This window comes from Xyrauchen texanus, chromosome 17, assembly GCF_025860055.1.
Source record: "Xyrauchen texanus isolate HMW12.3.18 chromosome 17, RBS_HiC_50CHRs, whole genome shotgun sequence".
Lineage (NCBI taxonomy): Eukaryota > Metazoa > Chordata > Actinopteri > Cypriniformes > Catostomidae > Xyrauchen > Xyrauchen texanus.
This window is the reverse complement of record NC_068292.1, coordinates 18,859,049-18,885,038: the sequence shown is the minus strand read 5'-3', so window position 1 is coordinate 18,885,038 and position 25,990 is coordinate 18,859,049. Positions and strand designations below refer to the sequence as shown.

At 41.0% G+C, this 25,990-nt stretch overlaps 1 protein-coding gene across 3 annotated transcripts; it reads left to right on the top strand.

The window, feature by feature from the left end:
- Positions 1 to 450: 450 nt before the first annotated feature.
- LOC127657813 (retinoic acid receptor RXR-beta-B-like) lies at positions 451 to 24,815 on the top strand. Of its 3 annotated transcripts, none has more exons than XM_052146732.1 (11): positions 451 to 607; positions 1,698 to 1,858; positions 1,983 to 2,130; positions 10,362 to 10,541; positions 15,869 to 16,020; positions 19,708 to 19,837; positions 20,291 to 20,423; positions 20,774 to 20,806; positions 20,925 to 21,016; positions 21,158 to 21,263; positions 21,791 to 24,815. In XM_052146732.1, the coding sequence occupies exons 2-11, from the start codon at positions 1,712 to 1,714 to the stop codon at positions 21,927 to 21,929; spliced, it is 1,260 nt and encodes a 419-aa protein (XP_052002692.1). In that variant the 5' UTR covers positions 451 to 607; positions 1,698 to 1,711; the 3' UTR covers positions 21,930 to 24,815. The 3 variants fall into 3 exon arrangements, with proteins under 3 accessions (XP_052002692.1, XP_052002691.1, XP_052002693.1); XM_052146731.1 differs by having other exon boundaries at positions 452 to 622; XM_052146733.1 differs by having other exon boundaries at positions 458 to 607; positions 1,703 to 1,858.
- The last annotated feature ends 1,175 nt before the right edge of the window (positions 24,816 to 25,990 follow it).

Here is a 25,990-nt window from a genome sequence, read left to right as displayed (position 1 = left end):
TGACCATCTTAAATACTGGACCATCACGTCATAATCCAATTCAATACGTGACGCACGCATCATTTTATCTTTCAATACGGGACGATCCCGTAATTTACGGGACAGGTGGTATCCCTAACCCATATTCTCAGGAACCTCTCATATACTTTCGAAGACTAAAATCCCAGATGTTCAAAAAAACATGGATTTAATCCACTACGTCATGGATGTCCGTGACCTGTAGACGTTTGGAAAATGACAATGCCTTTCTCATTTGAACAGCAATCATCTTAATAATGAGGGTGAACGTGTCATATTTCATGCCAGACTTGTTAACTGCGCTCAAGCATGAATACATATAAACATTTTATTACCAAAACCATACGCCATACTTTTCTCTGTGCATATTTATTTAATTAATGATTTGTTTATTTATTTATTTGCTTGCATATAATTCTTATGTGAATGGCCTGGTAGTGTCCACTAGGAGGCTTGACTAAAAAGACATTTGTCAGGACGCAAACATTTATATCGTGAACTGTAAAATATAGATTAAACGATGATTTAAAGGACCGAATCGTTGCTGTTGGAGGACACGGCGTTTATTGGATGAGACTGGAGCCGAAATGTTCGTGTAAAATCGGTAAACTGTATAAAAACAATGAAAAACAAACAGTTGGATGAGCTTGGCTAAGCTAACATAAGCTTAGCGTTGGCTCGCCGTATTATTTCGGGTTGCTATTTGTGTTTTTTTTCTACATATAATTGTATATTTCACAAGATAATTTTAATTGTTTTAATAATTCGCTGTATGTATTTTAAATAGGGTTTTCTGGGATACAAATTGTGGATTAAATGGTTTTCTTTTACTCATAAACAGTCCGTTAGCCGTTGTTTGCTCTTTAGCTGCAGTCAGCATTGCGTGTTAAATAATAAATATACGCGAAAACAACAAAAGGACGCTCATTATATTATTTAGTTGTACTTATACCTCAGGTTTTTATTTTAGCGATATATAGATGAATTGGCCTACATTAGTGCTGATAGTGCCCGTGGTGCACTTGGTGAGGGTGATTATAAGAAACAGATTTAGGCTGTGTCATAACCTAGTGAGCTGCCTACCTAGGCAGCATTTGTTGGGCGACATAGGCGAGATTGAATCTTCGAACGGTTCGAATCTAGTTAGTTGTCTACCTAGACAGCATTTCAGGGCATCATATACTATAGTGCGCACGTTTAAACTGGTCCATGGTGCCCCAAAATGCTGTCTAGGTAGGCAACTCGCTAGATTTTGAGACATATCCGTATTCATTGGCCTTATCTGCCACTTGGAATAATATCCCTGTACAGCAAGCGAAAGACAAAAAGAACATTTTTATTCCACAAAGTACAGTTCCACATTTTTAAGAATATTCAAGAAAAACACATTTGATCATGTGCAAACTTTGCTTTGCTCGAGTATTTGGTTTCAGTTTATGTCCGATGCCTTTTGTGTCCATTCTTCACTGGAATAACCATCTGTGGAATTAATGACATACCGTATGTATTTCCTGCACTGTATGTATGCTTTAACAAAAAGTCTTGCCTGCATTAAACACATCTTTCATTATGCTGATTGTAGTTGTCTGTCTCTCCAAATCCCCCTTTGTCATGTCTGTCTTCTAATATCTTTTCAGTAGATTATCAAAGATTAACAGTCTCCTCTCTCCATTGGCCAGCCTAGATCAAATCTATGAATTCCTTACCGCCCTCCAGCACTGCTGTTAGTAGCCCTGTCAGCTCCATAGACTCGCCACTCTCGGTCGTCAGCTCGTCCATCTGCTCTCCTGGTGTTCCTGGCACCCCATCGGTCGGCTATGGACCCAACAGCAACCCTCAGGTGAGCCACATATTCATCTTCTTCAGGACTGCATTATCCTGTGTCATAAAACAGCTGTATTGCTTCTCTTTGGTGAGCCTGGTTTTTTCATCACTTCTTGTCTATTTAATTGCATCTCCTGCAGATAAACTCCTCCATGTCTGTGTCTGGGTTACATGCTGTCAGCAGCTCTGATGATGTGAAACCACCTTTTGGCCTGAAGTCTGTTGGTGGCTCTGGTCCAATGCTATCACAGAAACGCTTGTGTGCCATTTGTGGAGACCGATCCTCTGGTACGTACTAGAAGATAGAGGTTTCAGATTGTCCGTCCATGGACTTAAAACCATCATTGTACTACCATTGGTGTACCATTGCCTTGTTTAAATAGCATTTGAAATCATTGATGACCGAAAACGTATCGGTTACCTAACGTAACCTCGGTTCTCTCTAGTTGAGGGAACGAGTATTGCGTAAGCTAGCTTACGCTACGGGAAAGATTCATCTTTTCTGAGATATTGAAGCCAAAAAATTATCCTTAATTTTTGTATCCATTGTCAACGCAGTACGGCAGCTGCAGACCTTGAGCGGGCTATCTAGCGAGCTCATAGGTTGCTCTGCGGCAACTGCTGCAGCCTATAGACGAGCTTGGGCTGAACTCGCGATCCAATGAGAGGCGTCCAGCGCTCACTGCATCAAAGCCCGCCAAAATGGGCGTGCCTAGAGTGCATATAAGCGTAGTTCAGTAGGCTGGAACCCTGGTTTTCATTGACTGAAGCGAAAAGTCGCTGCGTGGCGCGAGCACGGCCGGCTACGCAATACTCGTTCCCTCATCTAGAGAGAACCGAGGTTACGTTAGGTAACCGATACGTTCTCTTAACGAGAGGTTCTCTCATATTGCGTAAGCTAGCTTACGCTACGGGAACCCATTGTCAACGCCGTGCGCGCCAAGCATCCACTGTATGAGCCCCAGGGAGTTAAGTGGGGACCCGGGGGAGCCCTTATGAGTGGGGAAATAATATTTGGCCGGCAAGAATGCGGGTCATTGATTGTGTAATACATAAGCACATAGTGGGAAGGGAATGACAGAGCGGTGGTGCCGGTCTGTGTGGAATGTGACCCATCAGTGCAGCTCACCAGGGGAGCTGTAGCTTATTAAACCGCTAGTAGTTTTGCCTGCAGAGCGGGCACTTCCATATTGTAAAATCTGACAAAGGTGGAGGGGGAAGTCCATCCCGCTGCCACACATATGTCGTGAATGGAAATCCCGCTGAACCATGCCCACGAGGATGCCATGCCTCTAGTGGAGTGAGCCCTAATGCCCAACGGGCATGGCAGGTCTTTTGACGCGTATGCAGCAGCAATAGCGTCCACTATCCATCTAGATAGTGTCTGTTTCGAGGCGGCGAGACCTTTGGTGCGCCCTCGAACGAAACAAAAAGCTGCTCAGAGCGTCTGAAAGCGGCGGAGCGCGCAGTATACAATCTCAGTGCTCTGACCAGGCAAAGGAGATTGGCGTCGCGTCAGCTATCGGATGCTGGCAGCGCCGATAGGAAATGACCTGTGCTCTGAAAGGAGTACCGATCACCTTGGGAACATAGCCGTGTCTAGGCTTTAAAATTACCTTGGAGTCACTTGGTCCAAACTCAAGACACGCAGCTGACAGACAGCGCGTGAAGGTCTCCCATACGCTTGACTGATGACAGGGCAGTCAGAAAAACGGTTTTGAGTGAAAGGTATTTCAAATCCACGGATTGAAGTGGTTCGAAGGGGGGCTTTCATAGTTTCGAGAACTATAGAAAGATCCCAGATAGGAACCGATGGGGGCGCGGGGGTTCATCCTTCTAGCTCCCCTGAGGAATTGGATGACCAGCTCGCTTTTACCCCATGACTGGCGCGCAGGGGTTCAGCGAACGCCGCAACGCCACCACATACACTTTGAGCGTGGATGGGGATCTGCCCTTATCCAGCAGCTCTTGTAGGAATACGAGCAGCTGACGTACACCCCACATGTCCGCGGGTCCAGGTCTCTGTCGGTGCACCATTTTGAGAACACAGACCATTTTGACGCATAGAGTCTTCTCGTGGAAGGGGCTCTAGCGTGTATGATGGTGTTTATTACTCCTTCTGGCAGAGCGACGGGTAGTCGCTGATCACCCACGCATGCAGCCCAGCTCTGGGTGGGGATGCCAGATTGTGCCGCGAGCTTGAGAGAGGAGATCTGCTCTCACTGGGATGGGCCACGGCGCTGTCAGTGACAGCTGCGTAAGCTCCGGAACCATGTCTGATTCTCCCAACGCTGGGCTATGAGGTGCACCGAGTGACGCTGCTTCCTGATCCTCTGCATTACCTGTGGCAATAGCGAGACGGGAGGGAAGGCGAAGCCGGGCGCCTGGGCCAGTCCTGGGCCAGCTGCCCTCGCTGAGAAAAATATTGGGCAGTGAGAGTTCTCACGGACGCTAAAGAGGTCTATCTCTGCTCTGCCGAATAGGTGCCGTAACGCCTGGACTGTTTGAGCGTGCAGGGACCATTCCCCTGGGGAATATTGTCTCTGGACAGTCTGTCCGGCCGCCGCTCAGGTGGCCTGGCACGCGCGCCGCCTCAGCGAGCGCAGGTGGCACTGGGACCAACTCAGTATGCGTTCGGTCAGATGGAAGAGGTTCCTGGATCTGACACCGCCCTGACGGTTTAGGTAGGATACCACAGATCTGTTGTCCGAACGGACCAGGACGTGGTGACCCTGAATGACCAGGAGAAAGCGCACAAGCGCGTACTCGACCGCTATCATTTCAAGGAGCTTTTCCTGAACTGACCATAGGCCGAAAACCGGAGAGCCCTTGCAGACCGCGCCCCAACCCGTGTTGGACGCGTCTGTCGAGATGACTTTTCGGCGAGATACAGCTCCCATTGTCACTCCCCGCTGATACCATTCGGCCACTGTCCAGGGCTGCAGAGCTGATATACAGGTCTGAGTCACCTTGATGGGCTGGCGGCCTGTGGCCCAAGCCCGGCGAGACGCGCAGGTGTTTAGCCAATGCTGAAGCGGTCGCATGTGCAGTAAACCCAGCTGAAGTACTGCTGCGGCTGAGGCCATGTAACCTAGCACTCTCTGGAATTTCTTCAGAGGCGTGAGGCTGTTCATCTGAAAAGATGCGGCTAGTCGCTGAACACGGCGCCGCTGTGTAGATAAGCGAGCCGCCATTGCCACGGAGTCTAGTTCTATTCCAAGGAAGGAAATTGTCTGACTGGGCTGTAGTGAGCTCTTGGTCCAATTGACTGCAAGACCCAAACTGTTCAGATGGCTGAGGAGAACTGCTCTGTGAGACAGAAGCTCCATATGTGACTGTGCCATAATCAGCCAGTCGTCCAAATAGTTCAAAATTCGCAAACCCTGACTCCACAGGGGTGCGAGCGCTGCATCCATGCACTTCGTGAAAGGACAGGCCGAACGGGAGGACGGTGTATTGATAAACCTGGCCGTCGAAGGCGAATCTCAAGAATGGCCTGTGACGGGGATTTATCTGAATCTGAAAGTATGCATCTTTCAGATCGAGAGCAATAAACCAGTCCCTCTGGCGCACATGCGCGAGGAGTTTCCTGATTGTAAGCATTTTGAACGGTCTTTTTGCAAGCACCTTGTTCAAAACCCTGAGATCTAATATGGGTCTGAGGCCGCCGTCTTTCTTGGGAACAAGCCCAAACCCCGACTCGCTCAGAGAGGGTGGCACTTTCTCTATGGCCCTTTTGCACAGAAGGCTTGCTATTTCTGAACGAAGCATGCACGCTGCTTCCGTGTTCACAGTGGTTTCGAGCAGCGCTCTGAAGCGAGGAGGGCGGCGATCGAACTGTAGCAAATAGCCCTGTTGTATTGTGCTTAACACCCACTTGGATATCCCTGGAATAGCTTCCCACGCTTTGAAGCGTAACGCTAGATGGTGAATGGCCAATTCGCTCTGATTGCCGCACACAGAGCTGAACAAAATGTGTGAGCGCGTTTAGTGTGTTCATGCATGATTGCTCGCAGACAGCATGAACAGGCTGTTTTGTGAGTGACTTCCGATTGGAATGAATGGGGAAAGAGTCACATCTGTTACGTGATGCGTAAGCATAGTCATGGGCACGGACTTACACACAGAGGAATGTTTGCTGGCCGTGTAACAGAGCCGGCAGAGAATGGGCGCACGACGTATTCGTGGGCGATTTATTGACTCTAGCGCTCAAGCGGTTCAGTAATCGCTTTATGTGAGCGTGCTCTGGTGGGGACACGAGACATGCAGTGCTTGTGTGCAGAAGTGAACACTGGATTGTGGGCACATTTTCTACACATAGGGCTGGTCGTGTGACAGAGCAGCCAGAGAATGGGCGCCGCGACGCATTTGTGGGCGCCTTCATTGACTCTGACGCTCGAGCGGTTCAGTAATCGCTTTATGAGAGCGTGCTCTGATAGGGGCACGGGATGTGTTATGCTTGTGTGTAGGGGCGAACACTGGGTTGTGGGCACATTTTCTACACATAAGACATGTTTGCTCTTTACAAGATTTATTTGGGTCGCCGTGAAAACGGCGCTTGAGTGCAGGCATGCGGGCAGTGTCACCGGCTTGTTGGCTGCTAAATTCACCACTGTAGTAGCCTGAGAGAAGGGGACTGACAGGGGGCAAAGCTTTGACGGTGGTCCGCCGCGGCGGACTGAGCCGTCGCTTGTTCAAGAAAGTTAGGAAGACTTCGGTTGCTCTGGTTTCAGCGCTACCTTAAATCGAGGCCCGCTGGGGCGGCGGTCTGCGGCGGCTGTCTGAGCGCGATCGAGGGCGGCCGCCCTGTCGACGCTGAGAAGTCTGAGATTGTTGAGCTGGGCGCTGTGAAGGGGCTCGTGCAGGAGGCTGATCACGTGAGCGGCCTGCAGAGGAGCTAGCGCGACGAGGCAGAAAGAGATTCATGGCTTGTGTGGCTTTTGGACCTCTGAAAACCGGTCAATGATACCACTCACCGCGGAGCCGAAGAGACCGGATGGAGAGAGCGGTGCGTTGAGGAACGTGAGCGCTCTGCTTCTCCCATGTCGACTAGCGCTAACCACAGATGTCTCTCGGTCACAGTCAGCGCGGCCATGCACTTCCCTATAGCTTGGGCTGCAGCTTTGGTAGCGCGGAGGGCGAGGTCCGTAGCTTTCCGTATGTCTGCAACCGCCTCTGGATGCCTACTTTCCTCATCCCACTCCCGCAGAAGGTCCGCTTGGAGGATCTGTAGGACGGCCATAGAGTGCAGAGCAGATGCAGCTTGGCCGGCGGCGGAATAGGCGCGGCCAACACAGGCGGAAGTTGTTCTGCAGGCCTTAGACGGGAGCACTGGTTTAGACCGGCCTTTCGCGGAGGGCGGGCAAAAGGTGTGCTGATACCGCATCCTCGACCGGAGGGATGGAAGCGTAGCCCTTCTCAGTGGCGCCGTCCACCGAAGCAAGAGAGGTGGAGACGTGGGATCGGACCCTGGCCGAGAAAGCGCTGCTCCATGATTTGGAAAGCTCGGCGTGGAGTTCCGGCAGGAAGGAGCGGCCCGGTAGCGGGTGCTGCTGGCGGCGGCTCTGTAGAAAGCAGCCGTCAAGTCTGTTGGGTGCCTGCTCAAGGGCGGTGACCACTCGAGCCCGAGGCGGTCGACGGCCTGTGTGAGGAGGCGTGTTAGTTCCCTTCGACTCCGGCGCGGGTCCTGCTGGATTCCTGGGCCGAGGAGGAGGCGTGTGAGCCTGACCACTCCTCGCTGTCCGAAGCCATGATGGAACAGCCCTTATCCTCCGCTTCTTCGTCCGAGATGACAGCAGAGCAGCCGCTCGGCGGCAACTGCGCGCCCGGGTGGGCGGGAGGGTGAAGGCTCGAGGGATGGGCTCCGGCGAGGCAGTCGCTTCTACCATTGTTTCCGGCAGCCTTTGAGAGCGGCGCTTTTTCTGCGCGGCTGAACGGAAGGCGCGCGGCGTTTGGTCCTGAGCGCTCGAGTCGAGCCCGCAGGTGTCGACATCGGCAGCTCCTCGCAGAGATCGCGATCCGCCTGGCGCAGGGCGAGCTCTGCATGCCCCAGTCCCAGGCAGAGAGCGCAGATGATGTGGCGGTCTCCGGTGCTGAGAGGAGCGCGGCATGAGGCGCAAGTGGAGCGAGGCATCTTAAAAAGACGCTCAGTACTCTTTTGTGAAGTTCTTAAGAACTAGCTTGCTTTTAAAAGGATACGTCGCCGGATGGCGTAGCTCGCAGGACGGCTGAAGGTGGCGAAGACGGCCGGCTTCTTCGAGCGCTGTCCACGCTTGCTTGATGCCCCTCGAACGGCGACGCGGCTTCCAGTTCAGTGATGCGAAGAGCTTCGCTGAAGAGATGAAAATCGGGGTTCCAGCCTACTGAACTACGCTTATATGCACTCTAGGCACGCCCATTTTGGCGGGCTTTGATGCAGTGATGCCGGACGCCTCTCATTGGATGCGAGTTCGCCCAAGCTCGTCTATAGGCTGCAGCAGTTGCCGCAGAGCAACCTATGAGCTCGCTAGATAGTCCGCTCAAGGTCTGCAGCTGCCGCACTGCGTTGACAATGGATACAAAAATTAAGGATAATTTTTTGGCTTCAATATCTCAGAAAAGATTAATCTTTCCCGTAGCGTAAGCTAGCTTACGCAATACGAGAGAACCTCTCGTAAGAGAACTCTGCTATAACCCTTAATCCTGATTTATACTATGGAAGAAGATAAACTTTTTTCTGCTGGATGAACTAAAGTTTATACTACATACATTGCCATTTTAAAATTCGTTCATTGAGGGTGATGTCATGGTGTTTAAAGGGACAGTTCACCCCAAAATGAAAATTCTCTCATCATTTACTCACCCTCATGCCATCCCAGATGTGTATGACTTTCTTTCTTCTGCAGAACACAAACAAAGATTAAAAAAAAATAATTTCAGCTCTGAAGGTCCTCACAATGCAAGTGAATGGTGATCAGACCTAAATATCACAAAGGAAAACATAGAATGAATCCATAAAACTCCAGTGGTTAAATCCATATCTCCAGAAGAGATATAATAGTTGTGGATGAGAAACAATAATCAAGTCCTTTTTTTTACTCTAAATCTCAACTTTCACTTTTATATCTGAAAGTCACACGTGGTGCATGTTTAGTTTCTATTTCACATCTGAAAGTAAAATATAAAAGTGGAGATTTTGAGTAAAAAAGGTTTTAATATTGTTCTGTTTCTCACCCACAACTATTATATTGCTTCAGAAGAGATGGATTTAAATACTGGAGTCATATGGATTACTTTGTTGTTTCCTTTGTCAGTTTTGGAGCTACAAAGGTCTGATCACCATTTACTTGCATTGTATGGATCAACAGAGTTGAGATATTTTGGTTGCACTTTATTTTACAGTACGTGTACTTTAAGTATACATAGTGTACTTACCCAAGAAAGTACTGTGTACAGTAATATTAGTTAACTACATGTACTTAATATATGTTAAGGTTGGGGTTAGGCTTAGGGTTAGTACCTAGTAATTACTGTAGCTGTTGTAATTATATATTACGTAAACATAGAACAGTTCTGTAAATAAAGTGCTACTGATATTTTTCCAAAAAATATTTGTGTTCTGTAGAAGAAAGAAAGTCATACACATCTGGGATGACATGAGGGTGAGTAAATGATGAGAGAATTACAATTTTTGTTTCATGGAGAGATGGGCTTTTCTGAGATATGGGCGTCAAAGTTATCCATTTTAAGGAAAGTAACCTAGGTAACAACTCAGCTGGCATGTGTGATTATACATAAAAAACATATCGTCCAAACCACACGCACAGTTAGTTTTAACCAATCATCAATGCTCTTCGACCAGCCGAGTTCTCCTTGGTCAAGAATATCAGACAAGTGTGAACAGGATAAAAAAAATAAAATAAAAATAACACATTGGCAGGACGAAAACGTCACATTTCGTCATCATTTAAGGCAAACTAGAGAAGCCTGTTCACCCAGTAAGTATAAATTAGCCTCAAGTCAGGATAGATGCCATATTTCATTTTTCGTAAAGATATATAGAGTTAATTCAAAAGACTGTAGTGTATAAACATTCTAGATAATTTCTAATTATCACAATCCATTCTTTTCCATCAGAAGTTTAAGCATAACAAAATGATATATGGAGTCTATGAATGTCCACAGAAATGTACACCGATATAAAAGGGAGAAAGTATATAATACATATAAAAAAAATCAAATAAAGCAGTGCCAAAACTTGCAACACAAAAGCACTTGTAAGTAAGTGTATAAATAGATTATAATAGGAAATAGTAAACTGGTGAGACAAGTGAAATAATCAAAGTTGGAGTACAAAGTAGGTTGGAGTGGTGAGGAACAATTCCATAGCAATGTGCAAATGGTCTTTAAAGAAGAATTCAGCAGCCTAATAAAGAGAGATGTGCATTCTGTACGAGTATAGTACAACAGGGGTGGTGGGACAGGGTGACAGATGTGTTATGCAGGTTAGAGGTAATGTGAACGTGATGTTGTGTGTGCAGGTAAGCACTATGGCGTGCATAGTTGTGAAGGCTGCAAGGGTTTCTTCAAGCGCACAGTTCGGAAGGACCTGAGCTACACCTGCAGGGACAACAAGGAGTGTTTGGTGGACAAACGCCAACGTAATCGCTGCCAGTACTGCCGCTATCAGAAATGCCTGGCCACAGGGATGAAAAGAGAAGGTGAGTACTTGTCCTGTCAGCACTAGTCTAAAAAGTTTGAAATGTAATTATGGGGGGAAACATTTTTTATTAAATAAATATTTATTTATTATATAAAATTATTATATATTTAAAAAAAAAAAAAAAAAAAAAGAGATTGTGGTTTGAACTGCAATATGATTATTAACATAAAAAAAAACAATAACTAGGAAGTGTTTCTTTTTGAAAAAATTAAGTCATGGGTAAACATGCTCCACTGCCAATAGAAATACTGTTTAATAAAGGGTGTTCGCACTTGTGTCATCTTAAAAAAGAACCAGAATTTATAAATAAAAAATACAGTAAAACTTTGAAGTGGGGAAAAACTGTTTTACATCACCTAGTCACTGCTTACCTGTTTTTGTCCACTTTGTGATAGGGTCTCATCACACTTTTCATCATTATTTTTTTGTAGCCCAATAATTAGTCATTATTAAGAAATGATTATAGCAATTTGTTTTGTGTATTATTATTATTATTATTATTTAGAGCTTCAACAACTTATCGATAATAGTTGGTAGATAAAATCATAGACAACAAATGAAATTATGGATTAGTTGGAAATGTGGGGTGAGCACAGTGATGGCACTTTAGAGACTAGGAAAAAAAAAATTTGCATTATAAGACAAGCTGAAGCGTAAAAACGTGACCCAAGTTGTCCAGTGCATGCGAGCACTTTATAAACACTTCAAAGAAGATCTTAATAAGTATGCAGGTTGTTGTGGACCGGTTGTTGCGTCAGGTGCGTTGACAGAGGGCTTGTGCTGTTTTATGTGCTTAAAAGTTGTTTCTCTCTAGCGCAAACTTACATTTTATTCTATTTTCTTTGTTTTATTGTGTACACATGATATTAATAAAAAATAAGGCTCATTTAGCAAAACTGTTTGTCTTTACCACAAGCGAGTCGCCGTTAAACTTCACTAAGCAAGCGCGCACATGCTTAGACCTCAATCAAAACGTTCACAATGGAGAAAGGGTGCACAGTCATTTTGATTAAACGGTGCTTTGCGGTTTACTATTCGTGCAACATCATACCACAATTTCAGTTTCAATGTAATCGATTGTGCAGCATTCATGAATGTCATCTCAGAGGAAGTGTTTTAGGCGGTTTCCCCTCATCATGTAAACGAATGTTATACAGTGAATGCGACTTTGCAGTGTGAGTGAATCTGCACTGCATTGACAGATAATTGTACTATATTAAACTGTATATAACATGTAAACTAATGTATTATTAGTGGTAATAAATTAGTCAGTTGCATGACACAGTGTCATATACTATCAACATGGCAGTGCCCATGAGGGAGCGACCCGCTCCATGTTAAATTAAATAGCTTTTATTCGTTTTCTGACATGACTAATAATCGTCATGGAAGTTTACAATCAATTCATTGTTTACTTCAGTATTGCAAAACGCACATGGAGGACTCCAAAACATATGTGCTTGTTGCCTGTTTTTTAGATATAATTTAAATGAATACACTAAAGGAATGAAAGTATTAGCATTTTCCTCTTAGATTTCCTCTGTGTATTTTAATACATTTAGATTTAGGCTATGTTTAGTTCGAATTGGTTTAATTACTGTTAATGAATTGGGCTACTGTTGAAAATAACTTGGAAACTAGAAATATCACTTGTATACATTTAATATACATCAAATTTATATTCGGTAGGTTTTTCTTTATTGCTTATTTGATTACAACATTGCAGCACAATGTTCACAATTCTGAGATTTTCCTCGGATCCCCTGGCTATTTGAAAAGGACCCCTTGTGTCCCTGAATCCCAGTTTGAGAAATGCTGATCTAACAGACACTAACACACTACCTATTTGTTCATTGATGGAGAAACACTCCAACACAGTTTACGTTGAGCCCGCTTAATCTCTGATCTGTGCGTCTGTATGGCTAGACGTGACATACAGACGCAAGTGCTCTCTTGCAGTGGGTGACTGTAGACTAGGGTTGCACGGTATACCGGTACGAAACGGAATACTGCGATACCAAAACATTTAAAACAGTATGATATCATCTTGTTGTTAATTTCTGTACCATATTAATGTATGCTGCCATTTGCAAAATGTAATATGAGAGTTTAGAGATTAAATCAAAGACTATTTGAAAATTACATAAAAAAGTGTGGTCATTAAACAGCAGACCGATGATATTTAATTAAATAATACACAGTCACATGCGCTGCGTGCCACAGAATGAATGAATGAGGCACCTCCTTCACACAAATAGGCAGGCAGGCGCATGCACGTGCAACACCCACTACTACTGATTAATTTTCATGCAGTGTGTCCAAAAGTATCCATCTGCAGAGCAATGTGTTTAGTATAAACGGCTGCGAGCTCTCAAATTAAAATTGTCACTGGAGAGTCATGGGAAGCTTGAAATATGCAAATAAATGCAAGCTTTATTTAACTGGATGCATGAAATTGAAGTTATTATGATAGAAAAATATTTGCATTGGAGCAACCCTTGTATAGACATCCTCATCAACGCTCGATCCAATAAGCTGGCATTATTTCTGAACACATTTGTCCTGAAATTAATGAATCAACCATCGATAAGCTTAATCAGTCAAATTATTGAAGGACATTTAATCGATTTTCGATTAATCATTATCACTAATCTTATGTGAGTGTACAGAATATAACATTTCTAATAACTTTTGTTATTAGCAAAAACGAATAAATAAATACAGGAAATACAATTTGCTATAAATATTAATCGATTATCAAAATAATTGTTAGTTGCAGCCATATTATTATTATTATAAAACGGTAGCATACTTGCAGTATATACTATTTAGATGTAGTAATTTACACTTGCTTGCGGCATAGCTATGCGGTCCGTTTAATCCCTTAAACCTTTATTTTGGTGGAACATACTGTGCTGTGAAAGTATTTGCCCCCTTCCTGATTTCCTCCATTTTTGATACTAAATTGTTTTAGAGCTTCAAACGAGATATAATATAAAGAAAAGGCAACCAGAGTAAACACAAAATACAGTTTTCAAATATATATTTTTTTATTGAAGCAAAAAAGTTATCGAACACCTATATCACCCATGTGAAAAACGAACTGCCCCCTTAAACTTAATAGCTGGTTGAGCCACCTTTCACAGCAACAACTGCAGCCAAGCGTCCAATAACTAGAGATCAGTCTTTCACAATGCTGTAGTGGAATTTTGGCCCACTCTTCTTTTCAGAACTGCTTTTGTTCAACCATATTGGAGGGTGTTTGAGCATGAACTTCCTGTTTAAGTTCCTGCCACAGCATCAAAGTCAGGTTCAAGTCAGGACTTTGACTAGGCCTTTTAATTTGAATAATTATAACTTTAATTTATCTTATTTCGAGCCATTCAGAGGTGGACTTACTCCTTTGCTTTGGATCATTGTCTGGATGACCGGGCAATGGCTCTCACTGTGGTTCTTTGGAGTCCTAGAGCCTTTGAAATACCTTTGTAACCTTTACCAGACTGATGTATTTCAATCACCTTTTTCCTCATCATTTCTGGAATTTCTTTTGACCTTGGCATAGTGTCCTACTGGGTGAGACCAACTTCATGCTGCTAAACAAGTTCTATTTAGGTGTTGATTTGATTGAACAGGGCTGGCAATAATCAGTCCTGGGTGTGTCTAGTCCAGCTGAACCCCATTATGAATGCAGTTTCATAGATTTGGGGATTTAGGAATAAGGGGGCAAATGCTTTCTCTCACAGGCCTAATTGGTATTAGATAACTTTTTGCTTTGATAAGTAACAATAGCATTTAAACACTATATTTTGTGTTTACTCAGATTGCCTTTGTTTTATAACTACAAAACTATGAAAATGTGTTATTAGTGAATCTAGAGCACTGTAAATAAAGCAATCTCATTAGCCTCACGCACGCTTTGAGTATGTGCAATGCACTACAGAGAACAGAGCTGCACACATAGTTAGTGGAGCAAGAAGCGTGTGCAGACTATTTATTTATTTAATTAAATTGCAGCCCTTGCGGTTTGATAATTGCACATCATATTGCCATTTCGATTTTATTTCGATTAATAGTCCTGTCCTAGGACTCTGTCCTGTACCCCACTGTATCACCTGAAATAAAAGACAGATTCTTGAGTACTGGGACAAAACAGGCTACAAAATGGAAAACATATATCAATAAATGTTTATGTCATTTATTATTTTAGATGAATCTGTTCAGCATGTTTAGGGGTATTTACCTATGTTTGGGTGCAATCTCCTGCTGCTTACATTTGTTCACAAAAATGTATATCATGAATTTTCGTTTTTCTTGTTTTGCTTGCAACTTGAAATAAAACACCAAACCACTTCTTTGCGATTTGTGTGACAGAGTTAACATTTTTATTTTTATAATATAATAATCTATATGAAATATAGAGTTATGGTCTGAGGAGGGCAGGTGGTTTTATGGGTAGTGAGTGATAATGTCATAATGTTAAAAAAATAAAGAGATAACAAAATGTTTGTTCAAGAACATATAGGAAAGTGGAAAATAGAGCTGGGAAAGGATTATTATTAAACTGCTATGTTTGTTTTTGGGATTGTTCATGTACAATCAGCATTATGTTGATGGAAATTCTGCATTGTTCCCATATGAGGTGATGGTGTCAGCCACTGAACATGATGGGTTGTACACTGACAGAGACAGATTGATTGGTTTTAGTTAAAAAATGTAAGAACAAATATCAGTCAGCAGCCCCTGACAGCTGATGGAAAGCACATCATCCGTGGGTGGGGTAAAAGCGCTGTTTTGGAAGATGAAGTTCAAATGGTTGAGGATTAATTTTAAATAAAAATACAAGTTGTTCATTATTGTCATACAGTACATGACAGCCGTCACTCCTAACATCTGCTCTTGTACCTGCAAAAGTGTCATGTGGGTGGTAATTAGTTATTTAACACTCACTGTTATACAAAGTAACTTACAGTACAGATTATCAGTACAGTTCCATTAGAGAAACCCTAATGGTGCACCTGCCACTTTTCAGTTACCAGCCCAGATCTTAAAGCAATAGTTCATCCAAAAATTATAATTCTCTCATCATTCACAGAAATTCGAATAACCTTCTTTTGTGGAACACAAACAAAGATATTTTGATGAAGATATGAGGTGTTTTTGTTCATACTATGCACTCCAATTGGATCCAAAACTTTCAAGGGCCGATATTAAAGTTGTCACTTATTCCCCTTTTAGGGTTTGAACCTACAACCTTTCATTTAGTAATCTATATCTTTAACTAGGCTACATCTTTTTGAATGCTTTCTCTTTTTTTTCCTCCCCTAGCTGTTCAGGAAGATCGTCAAAAGAATAAGGAGCAGGAGGGAGACTATGAATGCAGCAGTGCAGTGAATGACGAGATGCCAGTGGAGAAGATTCTGGAAGCTGAGACAGCTGTAGAGTACAGGACAGACCTGCACTCTGATGCCACTGGTTCAGTACGTGCATTTAAAAGCTGTTGATGGCTGGTTATTAAAGGCCACATACCCACTGCAGCTAAATTCAGTGTCAGTTCACCTTGTAGTGCTTCATCCCGTTCTGTACACACACAGTTCTGTAACTTACGGGAGTGACAACCTCATTCTACAACCGTATTAACTCTATTAAAGAGTATTAAAATTGCAGTTGTAACAATCTCATTTAAAAAAAAATCGGAATTATCTTAATCGATTGCCTGTTGCTTTCGATTTCTGCTTCGGGATAAAGTGGCACATAACTGCTGGTCAGTTTCCAAAGTTTTAAAAAGTTTCTTAAACTAAGGTAGTGTAAATCTTTATTTGTTTTGGGATCATTAAACATGATTTCATCTAATATATACAATCCATGGTTAAACCCTTCTGTACATAGAGTGCATGCACAACACAATCTTTTGATGCATATAAAGTCCAGATTTACTTTATGCTGCTTTAAAAATATCAAGGGAAAAACAAAGGGGGCACATTGGATCTACTGATATAATAATTATGTAATTAACCACATTGATTTAGATTACATACAATTCAACTGTAACAATTATAAAATTGTAGGGAATATTAATCAAGCAACAACACTGAAAAAGACAAAAACATTCACACACCCTTTAAAACTGAACACAAAATTAGTATGAGAAATTGCTAATTTTAATTTACAGACATAAAGTCTTATAGCATTAAATCTGTAACCTATTAATGTACCAAATCTACAATAGCCTAATAATAATTCTGAGGAATCAACTGAAGAACAATTATGAATTTCACTTCTACCTCTATTTCCTGGTACCACTCAGGAAAGTTTTTTCATTATTGCCATAAAAGATTCAAGCAAACTGTAGTTAGGTTGTGTCACTCAGGTCCAGTTTAAACTGAAAAGCACGAATTTGCGCATATGCGAGTTTCTGCGCCACCACATATGTCTTATAACTTGTAGAGGCGTGTTTGATGACTTGTAAATAAAGGTAATTTAGAACTGAAATTGTATATAAGGCTATTCAAATTTTATGCAAATCCCTACATTTAAGAGCATATGTTTACAGTCCTGCATTTTATTTATGTTGCAAGGGAGACACAGCGATGCACAGTGGAATGCCAGTGCCTCCATAGCGGGTTTCAGCCACTGGTCTTTCAGTCAACCATCTGCATTCCAGATTGACCCCTGCCCATGTCAATATGTTGATTCTGTAGCATTAAAAAGTAGTCCATCAAAGTATGTTGTATTAAAGGAATGTTCCAGGTTCAATTCAAGTTAAGCTCAATTGACAGCATTTGTCGCATAATATTGATTACCTTCTCTATTATCTTTTTTTTATTTTTTTTATGTTATCCCCATTTCTCCCCAATTTTGGAATGTCCAATTCCCACTACTTAGTAGGTCCTCCTGGTGGCATGGTTACTCGCCTCATTCCGGGTGGCGGAGGACAAGTCTCAGTTGCCTCCGCTTGTGAGACCGCCAATCCATGCATCTTATCGCGTGGCTTACTGTGCACGACACCACAGAGACTCCTCATGTGGAGGCTCATGATACCCTCTGTGATCAACACACACAAATTACCATGCGTCCCATTGAGAGCGAGAATCACTTATTCGTGACCACGAGGAGGTAACCCCATGTGACTCTTCCCTCCCTAGCAACCGGGCCAATTTGGTTGCTTAGGAGACCTGGCTGGAGTCACTCAGCACACCCTGGATTCGAATTTGCCAATACTCGCTGAGTTAGCCAGGCCCCCGTCCCTCCTTTTCTTTAAAAAAAAATCAAGAATACTAGTTACAGTGAGGCACTTACAATGGAAGTGAATGGGGGCCAATTTTTTGAGGGTTTAAAAGAAGAAATGTGAAGCTTATAATTGTATTATTACTTTAATTCTTCTGTTAAAACTCATGTATTATTTGAGCTGTAAAGTTGTTTAAATCGTTATTTTTACAGTCGTTTTAGGATTTGAGGTTTTGTTGACATTACAACGTAATGGCAATGAAGTTGTAAACTCTGCTTTAACTCTAAACAGAAAAGGTTAGTAAGTGATTTTATCACACTAAAATCATGTTTACATGCATATTGTTTGTCTTGTGGCTAAACTTTTGAAACATTTAGTATTTTAACCAAAAAATGTGCCGCCCTCACTTCCAATGTAAGTGCCTCACTGGAACCAATATTCTTGTTTTTTAAATAAAAGGAGGGATGAGTTGAAATACATTTTTGTTATAATCAATGTTAGGCTACAAATTCTATCAATTGAGATGAACTATTGAGATGAACTTGTATTGAACCCGGAATATTTCTTTATGGTAAAAATTATTTATTATGCATGTTACCTGCCACACAGATCGACAATAAATCAGTCTTATACTGTATGCATGTTGTCGAGTCGCTTAGATGATAATAATAAATAAATATTTTGGTATTCTTTGTTGCTTCGTGAAGAAAAAATTCCCAATCAAATTAATAAATAACTACTTTCTTGACTAACACAAAATGGGTGTCATTTTAAAGTTTAGATGCTGGACTTTACAATGCATATAGGCAATATAACCAACTCTGAACAAATGGTTTTTAATTACTTAAAGTTCCGTTTTCAAAATATGATAATTTATTGTACACCTACTGTCAAACGTACCAACAAAACTTCATACAGATGGGAAAGGTCTAGAGTAAAATACCTTGTAGGTTAATTGGGCTTGCAAGTCATCTATTTAAAATTATTTTGATACGAAATTGTGGCAGGGCGGAGGGCGGGTCCCTTATCAGGCTAATCAAGCATCCGAGAGGGATAAGGGACGACTGCGGAAGATGGTGCGAGAGAGATCGTTTCCGGGCATGTCTGTCATGTGTGTTTTTGTCTTTTGTTTAAGTTTATCATTAAAATATGATTTACATTTTGAAGCCGGTTCTCGCCGCCTCCTTGCCCGTCTAAACCCCTTTACAGAAATATAAGGAAATGTACAGTTTTAAATTCAAATGTTAATGTAATATCTATTGCTAACTATGCACATCTGTCATGTGAGCCTGTTTTGTTCCTGGCTGTATGGACCTGTTGACAAAACATGGTTAGCCTTTGTCATGTCTGTTTGGTCACTTGTTTGATTTCTGCCTTTTCGGTTAATACTGGCGGTTGTTCGTTTAAAAGAAGTTGACAAACTTCGCATCCCTAAAACTGAATAGAGACTGAGCCATTCTACAGTACCTACTGTAGTATTTTGTGTTTCATGGAAGAATAAAAGTCATATGGGTATGGAACAACATGAGTACATGATCACAGAATTTTCATTTTTGGCTGAATTGACACCTTAACAGGAGACAATTGCCATTTTCCATAAAGAAAGATTATTTATTTTTTTACAAAGTTATGCCAAGCATTGGCTGTTGTCTACTGTTGCCAAGCAAAGTCGCTTTCCTGCTGTGATACACAACACTTATTTGAAGTTGTTTTAATGCTGTTGATCTTACATCGTAATTTCCCTTGAATTTTCAATGTTTGTAGTTTAATATCCCCCAAAGATAGTTTAACAGAGAAAGACAGTATTGAGAACCATCAGTCCTTAAGCCTCAGAGCTTTACTAGATCACATGTTCGCTTAATGTTCTCCTGAAGTGCCAGAGGATGGTTGCTCTGTTAACAATGTTCTCCACTGATTCTGTGGCTTGTCTGTTCTTCAGCCCAATGATCCAGTCACTAACATCTGCCAGGCTGCAGACAAACAGCTGTACACCCTGGTGGAGTGGGCCAAGAGAATCCCTCATTTCTCTGAGCTGTCTCTGGACGACCAAGTCATCCTGCTCAGGGCTGGTATGAGCATCTGACATTCTCACACTCATTTTGTCCATGCACATTTGGGTAATATTTTGTCAATCTTGGTTACTGGCCTTGCAAATCGCAATCATTGTATATCTGAAATATATTCAATATGCCGTGTGAGTGTTTGAAACAATCTATTGAGATTGTATTTATGTTTTTATTTTATTAGTTTTAACACAGTGTAAGTTGCTTTGGATAAAAGCATATCCTAAATTAAAGGAATAGTTACCCCCAAAATAAAAACTGTAATTTAATCACCCTTGTCTATATTTCAAGTTCCTCAAGCCATGCTATAGCTTAGTGCGAGGATCATACCAATATCGAAGTTGTTATTTTCTAGAAATATTGCCTTCCGATTAATCTCTCAGAATCTTAATATATTTATAAAGTATCTGAAAATGTAATATTGTAATATTACTAATATTTGATGTTTTTGTAACACAGGATGGAATGAGCTCCTGATTGCTGCCTTCTCCCATCGCTCCATCAGCGTGAAGGATGAGATTCTGTTGGCCACAGGTCTGCATGTGCCCAGAGACAGTACTCACAACTTTGGTGGGGAGGCCTTCTGTGACAGGTCACACTGCACTACTTGTTTATTACGGTTTAATACCTCTTAATTACTGTTTAATAATGTAGTGGTTTTACAAGCTTAACTTTAAAGGAATACATTGATACACTGATGCATCTTCTTAAACAATTCTGGATTGATCAAAAAAAATTATTGAAATCATAAATTATGTATTGATATTTAAATATATTTTATTCAGATTCTTTACCTATAATTTGGAAACAAGCCACTGAAAAATTTAGATGCATTCAGAATAGTTTTGGAATTGGGTTGTGACTCCTTGAGTTGAAATTGAATTAAATCCAGAGGTGCCTAAAGAATCCCACCCCTCATTAATATTTCTGATGTCTTTACAGAGAGAGTGCAGAGGTGGGAGCATTATTCGACAGGTAACGCCTGCGTTCAGCCTATATGTTGGTGTACTTGTCTATGGAGACATTGGGAACAGTAATTTTGCCAGTAGGTTGATTATTTGTTTCCTTCCTCATTTTTTGGATGCATCCTCAGGGTGCTGACTGAGTTGGTCTGTAAGATGCGTGATATGCAAATGGACAAGACAGAGCTTGGCTGTCTGCGTGCCATAGTTCTGTTTAACCCAGGTGAGCAAGCGCTGTTGGTTATCACTTTTTTATCTGTACATTTTCAGTTGTATCACATAGTCCATTAGAGGAAAATGGTCTATACGCGTGTCTTTCTATCCTTATTTTTAAAACTTAATGTTGATAATTTTTTTTTCTAAGATGCCAAAGGTTTGACTAGCACCAGTGAGGTGGAGCTTCTCAGAGAGAAAGTGTATGCATCCCTGGAGACCTACTGCAAGCAGAAGTACCCAGATCATCAGGGGAGGTGAATATTCTAGTTCGTTTTGTTCAGTTGTATACATTCTATTTTAAAGGGTTCAACAATTTTGAAGCATTTTATTTATTAGTTTTTTTTCCTGAAGCCAATATTGTAAATCAATGTTTATTGCACGTCATTGTAACACAGTTGAAGGATGGGCAAGGAGGAGGCGAGAACCGGCTTGACGATATAAATCATAGTTTAAAGGAAAACTTAAAAGACAACACAAACACACATGACGGACATGTCCGTAATTCTCTCTCTCTCTCGAACCATCGTCACCGGCCGCCTTTATCCATCGCGCGCCTCATCAGGCTGATTGGGGACCGGGCGCGCGATATTCCGACCGGCCCCGCCCCCCTCCGCTCCACAGTCATATTTAGTGTTGTATGACCATTTTCCACCCTTAAAATTAAACGATCTTGTGCTAAATACTTCTCTGGGTGTACTGTTAGAGTATGGGGAAAAAGCTAGGAAATCCCTGCTTTCCATGACATGTCACTTTTAATTGCTTGCTTGTTGGATATTCACAGGTTTGCCAAGCTCCTCCTCAGGCTCCCTGCATTGCGTTCCATTGGCCTTAAATGTCTGGAGCACCTGTTCTTCTTTAAACTGATTGGAGACACCCCTATTGACACTTTCCTCATGGAGATGCTGGAGTCACCTCACTAGCTGTGTCAGAGACAGGAGACAGGGTTTTTCTGCCCTAGGTCCTGGTGATAAATGTGACTGCACTTTCTTCCTAAGGGAAACACAGTGATTGTTCAGCCTCTGGTCTGGGGGTATTTTATTTTAATTTTGTTTGTTTGTTTATACTTTATTTTTCTCCTCTTTACTATCTCTTAACTCTTTCCCCGCCAGCGTTTTTAAAAAAAAGTTGCCAGCCACCGCCAGGGTTTTTGACGATTTTCGCTAAATTTAATGGCCCGCAGAATATTTTCTTCCATGAATATATGAAGATGCTATATATCACAATAAAGATCTGAGCCTCTGCTTTTAGGCAAAAAAACCGATTTTATTTTATCTTCATTTGTTCTTTTTTTATTGCCACTTGAACAGAGGCAGGTTTTGTCAAAAAACAACATTTCAGACAAAAAGCTGTGAAAAAGGCATGTTTATGTCTGATATTTTGAGCTTCTCATACTCCACTTCTTCATGTTTGAGACGATCGCAGTCTGTTTCTTTGATCAAAGAGTTGCGTACTCTTTCAAAACATGCGCAGGGGTCTTCCTTACTGTATAACACCTAAAACACGGAAACCCGGAAAATTCCGTGTTTGGCGGGGAAGCGTTTTTTCATAAAACACGGAAAATTCCGTGTTTGGCGGGGAAAGAGTTAAGTGCACCACAAAGTCAAGAGACCCAAAACTTGCCATGAAAATATTGGTGCTACATTTCAACAGTAAGCTAATTCTTTATATATATATATATATATTCATATACAGTACTGTGCAAAAGTCTAAGGCACATAACATTTTTCACAAAAGCATTTGTCTTAAGATGGTTATTTATATCTTCAGCTTTAGACTCCCAAACATTCCTTTTGCAAATAGAAAAGATTAGAATAGAAGAACAGGGAGCCCTGCAACAGATGTCATGGCCCTCAAAAAGCCCCTCACTGAACATTGTGTCAATCTAAGATTACATAAAGAGACAGAAGCAGTTGAGACAGACTAAATAGATAGAAGAACTGTGGCGAATTCTCCAAGAAGCTTGAAACATCCCATCTGCCAACAACCACGAAAAACTGTGTCCAGGTGTCCCTAGGAGACTTGGTGCTGTTTTATACGCAAAGGTGGTCACACCAAATATTAATGTAGCTTTTTTGTATGATGTTAATTGATAAATGAAAAATATTAATGGCATTATTTTTGAAGACATTCTCACTATGCAACATTTTTCACAAGTGCCTAAAACCTTTGCACAGTAATGTACACACACATTATATATATATATCACACACACACACACACACACACACACAAGTTTAAAAATGTTTTAAGTATGGAAGCACCATTTACCTGACTGGCTTAGATAAGTGGGGTTTACATTTTGATAGAACCATTTGAGGCTTTTAAACACACTGTGGATGATAAGCTTTAATTGTATGTAAGTGTGCTTCTCCATCTCTTGAGTTTGGGTGCTTTTTTTCCTATATGGTTAATTTATATTGCCTCGACCTACAAGGACTGGTCAGATGGGCAGATAGATAAATCATCTCATTTGGTATTATAGTTTAAATTGACAGTAATTTGCCTGTGAGAGTAATCTGGCAAAGAATCTATATGCAATGAAGCTTGAAACGATGCAAAGCAAAATACTAGATGTTTAATCTTCAAAAGACGCAATTTACATGACATTGTGCAATGTTAAGCCTAAATACAGGTGGATGCAAGGGAAATACAAGCACTCTTTATTATCTCATGCACTCATTTTATTATCACGTCATAAGTGCTTGACTGGCATATGCTTGATATATATATTTTTATTTAACATGACAGAAGAAAGGAACAACAAAGACAAATCTCTTTTAAATTTTTGTATGAAGCAGGCAGATATTTTTCGTTCTCCCCCCCCGAAGTGTCCTAGGCTAAAATTGTCTTAAAACTGGCTCGTAACATTGGTTTTACTATAGTTAGCTGTCAGTTAATGATACACTCTCTTATCACATATTGGATCACTGTAAAAGAGTGATAATTCCTTAAGTTAACTGCACTAAACTAAAGAAATGTCATTCCAAATTTGTAATTTTTTTTGACCAGGGTCATACATGTGTGTGTATATGTATGTATATATATATATATATATATATATATATATATGTATATATAACGCATTACATTTTTTTTTTACTTTGGTGCTGCCCTGAAAAAAAGTGCACACTTAAAGTGCACATCTTCAGCTTTATAGAGTTACTAAATCTGAGCAATATGAAAGTTCATCAGCAGACTGTTGAGTTGACTTACTGTTTGTATTTGGAAAACCTTCCAACTTGAAATTTCTACAATTTATTTCTTCTAGTACTGTGCAGACCCTATTGTTCAGAGACTTTGTGCAGCTATTGACAGAAATCTCTCGCTCTCTCTCTCTCTCTCTATATATATCTTGCTTTTATCTCTTAAATCTTTTGTTGGCATACAGCTTGCAGAAAAGAAGACAGTTGCATTGGATTTTACCACAAATCCTAAAACTTTTGATTTTGTCTTTTATTTTCTCTGTGACCTGAGCTTATTTGCTGTTTGTTTCTTTTTGACTTGCCAATTTTTAATTTTTTTTCCATGGCATCTCTCTGTGGCAAAATTTATGGTGACAAATGCAAACTCACTTATGCCATACATATATCTAACAAACACAAAAGCTTGTTTTTGTATGGTCTTGTACAACCAACATCTTTACTGCATTAGGCATATTTCAATGTCTGTTGTTGCACTAAAATTGTCATACAATTATGATTGTAATGAGTTTCCATAAGTTATGATGTTGTCACAGCTCATTTTAAAAGAGCTTAGTGCAAGAGAACCATCTGCTGTACATGACCCTAAATAAAGGTGGTGAAATGTCTAACAAATATATCCCTGTATTTTGTGAATGACTGAATGAGTAATTTTAGTTAACATAAATTAGATTAGCTTCAAATGAACAAGATCAAGTGAAATTAAGTAAAATCACACAAGCAGAAGTCCTTTTCTGAATGTGAGCAGAACTGGAATTCAGCCGCAGGTGATCGCATCCATGCTAATATTCAGACCAACAGCATGATTGCTTTGTGATATTGCTTTTAAACACATTCAAACCAGTAAATAATATTGAATAACTTTCTTTCAGACAAAAACTCTCCAGTTAGTTTGTACATTTCTTCGACGCCAGTGAATATAGTTACAAAAGAAACCAAAGCATCAACCATAACTCACTCTGTGAACTGCTCTCACACAAGTGGTGTGAATGAATCCTTTAATCCATGATAAGGTGCTGAATGGTACTTAAACAGTGGAGTTGTCTCTGTGGTAAATCTGTGTGGGATGTGATCAACTAATGGGTTTACCAAACACATAATAGTGAAGTTTATAGACACTAAAGCTTGATGTGCACTATAAAGGCCAATCTGCATGTTTCCCTCTTTTTCCCTTTTCCTGAAATGCCATTAACCAAATTCACATTGAAATGCTTAGATATGGTCTTCCATATCATTAAAACAAAAAGGCACTCATTTGTTAAAAACAATATCACTATTTTTGATTAAACATGGCTCGATATCCTTTCATTTAGTTAGACGATTGTCTTGAAGTCTTTACCTTAAGTTGGTTCAATGTTTACTACCAATGTTGACAGAAAACACATGCGGAAATGAATACGTTCGAAGGGAAGAAAAGGAAGAGAAGGCTTTTTTAGCTCACTCGCATGATGTGTGTGCAAAGTAATATGATACTCTTTACCCATGTTAAACAAGTTTTGCTCACACAAGATAACTTTTAGGATAACAGTGTATGTGGTCTTTTCAGATTAACACACAAGTGGTGTTACATTTGAAAAAAATCTGTCATTGATTTAATCCTTTAAACATTTTCGTTCACTTCCTTGTTGCAGACTCGGTTGTTTTTAACTAATCTATAATTCAGAGCCTTGAGTGTGGAATTGAATACTACCAATACTACTTCTGGCAGAAATATTTAGTACGGTAGTATATTTAGTATAAACTTTAAAATACGCTTATTTGTCGTCAGCTACTGCCATAAA

Coding starts and splice junctions, on each gene's coding strand:
- LOC127657813 (XM_052146732.1), top strand. CDS start 1,712: ATGAATTCCTTACCGCCCTCCAGCACTGCTGTTAGTAGCCCTGTCAGC. Junction 1,859..1,982: donor GACCCAACAGCAACCCTCAG/GTGAGCCACATA, acceptor CATCTCCTGCAG/ATAAACTCCTCCATGTCTGT. Junction 21,264..21,790: donor TACCCAGATCATCAGGGGAG/GTGAATATTCTA, acceptor GGATATTCACAG/GTTTGCCAAGCTCCTCCTCA.